Consider the following 1,938-nt stretch of genomic DNA (forward strand, 5'->3'; position numbering starts at 1 on the left):
GAAGTTTATACCAATACAAGCCTACATCAAGAAACAGGAAACATCTCGAATAAACAACCTAACCTTGCACCTAAAGCAATTAGAGAAAGAAGAACAAAAAATCCCCAAAGTTAGCAGAAGGAAAGAAATCATAAAGATCAGATCAGAAATAAATGAAAAAAAAATGAAGGAAACAATAGCAAAAATCAATGAAACTAAAAGCTGGTTCTTCGAGAAGATAAACAAAATTGATAAACCATTAGCCAGACTCATCAAGAGAAAAAGGGAGAAGACTCAAATCAATAGAATTAGAAATGAAAAAGGAGAAGTAATCACTGACACTGCAGAAATACAAACGATCATGAGAGATTACTACAAGCAACTCTATGCCAATAAAATGGACAACTTGGAAGAAATGGACAGATTCTTAGAAATGCACAACCTACCGAGACTGAACCAGGAAGAAATAGAAAATATGAACAGACCAATCACAAGCACTGAAATTGAAACTGTGATTAAAAATCTTCCAACAGGGGAGGAGCGGCAGCGGCCAGGCAGCCCAGCTTCGCGAAGGCTCTCGGCGCGCCGCGGCCCGCAGGCACCCGGCACGCGCCCGCCCCGCCGCCACGATGCCCAAGAGGAAGGTCAGTTCCGCCGAGGGGGCGGCGAAGGAGGAGCCCAAGAGGAGATCGGCGAGGTTGTCAGCTAAACCAGCTCCTGCAAAAGTGGAAACGAAGCCAAAAAAGGCGGCAGGAAAGGATAAATCTTCTGACAAAAAAGTGCAAACAAAAGGGAAAAGGGGAGCAAAGGGAAAACAGGCTGAAGTGGCTAACCAAGAGACTAAAGAAGACTTACCTGCAGAAAATGGAGAAACTAAAAATGAGGAGAGCCCAGCTTCTGATGAAGCAGGAGAGAAAGAAGCCAAGTCTGATTAATATCACACACCTGGTCCTATCAGTGGTCCCTGTTTCCCTTCTTGTACAATCCAGAGGAATATTTTTATCAACTATTTTGTAAATGCAAGTTTTTTAGTAGCTCTAGAAACATTTTTAAAAAGGAAGGAATCCCACCTCATCCCATTTTTTAAGTGTAAATGCTTTTTTTTAAGAGGTGAAATCATTTGCTGGTTGTTTATTTTTTGGTACAACCAGAAAATAGTGGGATATTGAATATGGGAGGCTTTGATTGTCTTGGGTGTCAGCTTAACATTCCACAGATGGAGGGTAGCTTTTATATCCTATAATACAAAGCATACTAAATGGCAGTTTGGAGTCAGTTGTGCATTTAATGTCTTAAACACTTTAAATTACTTCTCTTCCCACGTTATTTTTGGTAGAATTGTTTCCTAAAGCAAACCACTCACCCCTTGATCTTGGCTCTCCTGGGCACAATTTTGTGCACTCTGTAACAACTTTGGTCGTGGTAGTCCAGTTCTTCTAGTAACTGTTAATGTGCTGTGAACGATTGACAATTTGAGTATGTAGTATATATGATATTAAATTGTGAATTAGTGGGACTTACGATGTAACAGCATATCAATATTTGAAGATATTGGTACTTGATATCCTGCGAAGGAAAATTTGCCCCCAAATTTTAAGCTGGAAAGTCACTGGAATAACTGTTCAGAAAAGAATCACAACTACATGATTTTTTAGGTTTTTGGTACGTATGTTGAGAATTGTGTACAAATTGAAATGTCTGTGTACTGATCCTCAAAACAACCAATAAAATCTCAATTATGAAAGAATTTCTTGAAGCACATGAATTAAGTTGTGGTTTAAATTTCATTTTAAAGAATTTTCACATTTCTTCCAAAGTCAATAAAATTTTGGAAGAGTGGAAAAAAAAAAAAAAAAAAAAAATCTTCCAACAAACAAAAGCCCAGGACCAGATGGCTTCACAGGCGAATTCTATCAAACATTTAGAGAAGAGCTAACACCTATCCTTCTCAAACTCTTC

The 1,938-nt window shown here is 38.6% G+C and overlaps 1 protein-coding gene across 1 annotated transcript; it reads left to right on the top strand.

Moving 5' to 3' along the window:
• Window positions 1-517: 517 nt before the first annotated feature.
• On the top strand, window positions 518-1,726 carry LOC118896181 (non-histone chromosomal protein HMG-14). The gene has a single exon (XM_036854043.1). It carries the CDS (start codon window positions 609-611, stop codon window positions 912-914), a length of 306 nt encoding a protein of 101 aa, XP_036709938.1. The 5' UTR covers window positions 518-608; the 3' UTR covers window positions 915-1,726.
• The last annotated feature ends 212 nt before the right edge of the window (window positions 1,727-1,938 follow it).

This window comes from Balaenoptera musculus, chromosome 5, assembly GCF_009873245.2.
Source record: "Balaenoptera musculus isolate JJ_BM4_2016_0621 chromosome 5, mBalMus1.pri.v3, whole genome shotgun sequence".
Lineage (NCBI taxonomy): Eukaryota > Metazoa > Chordata > Mammalia > Artiodactyla > Balaenopteridae > Balaenoptera > Balaenoptera musculus.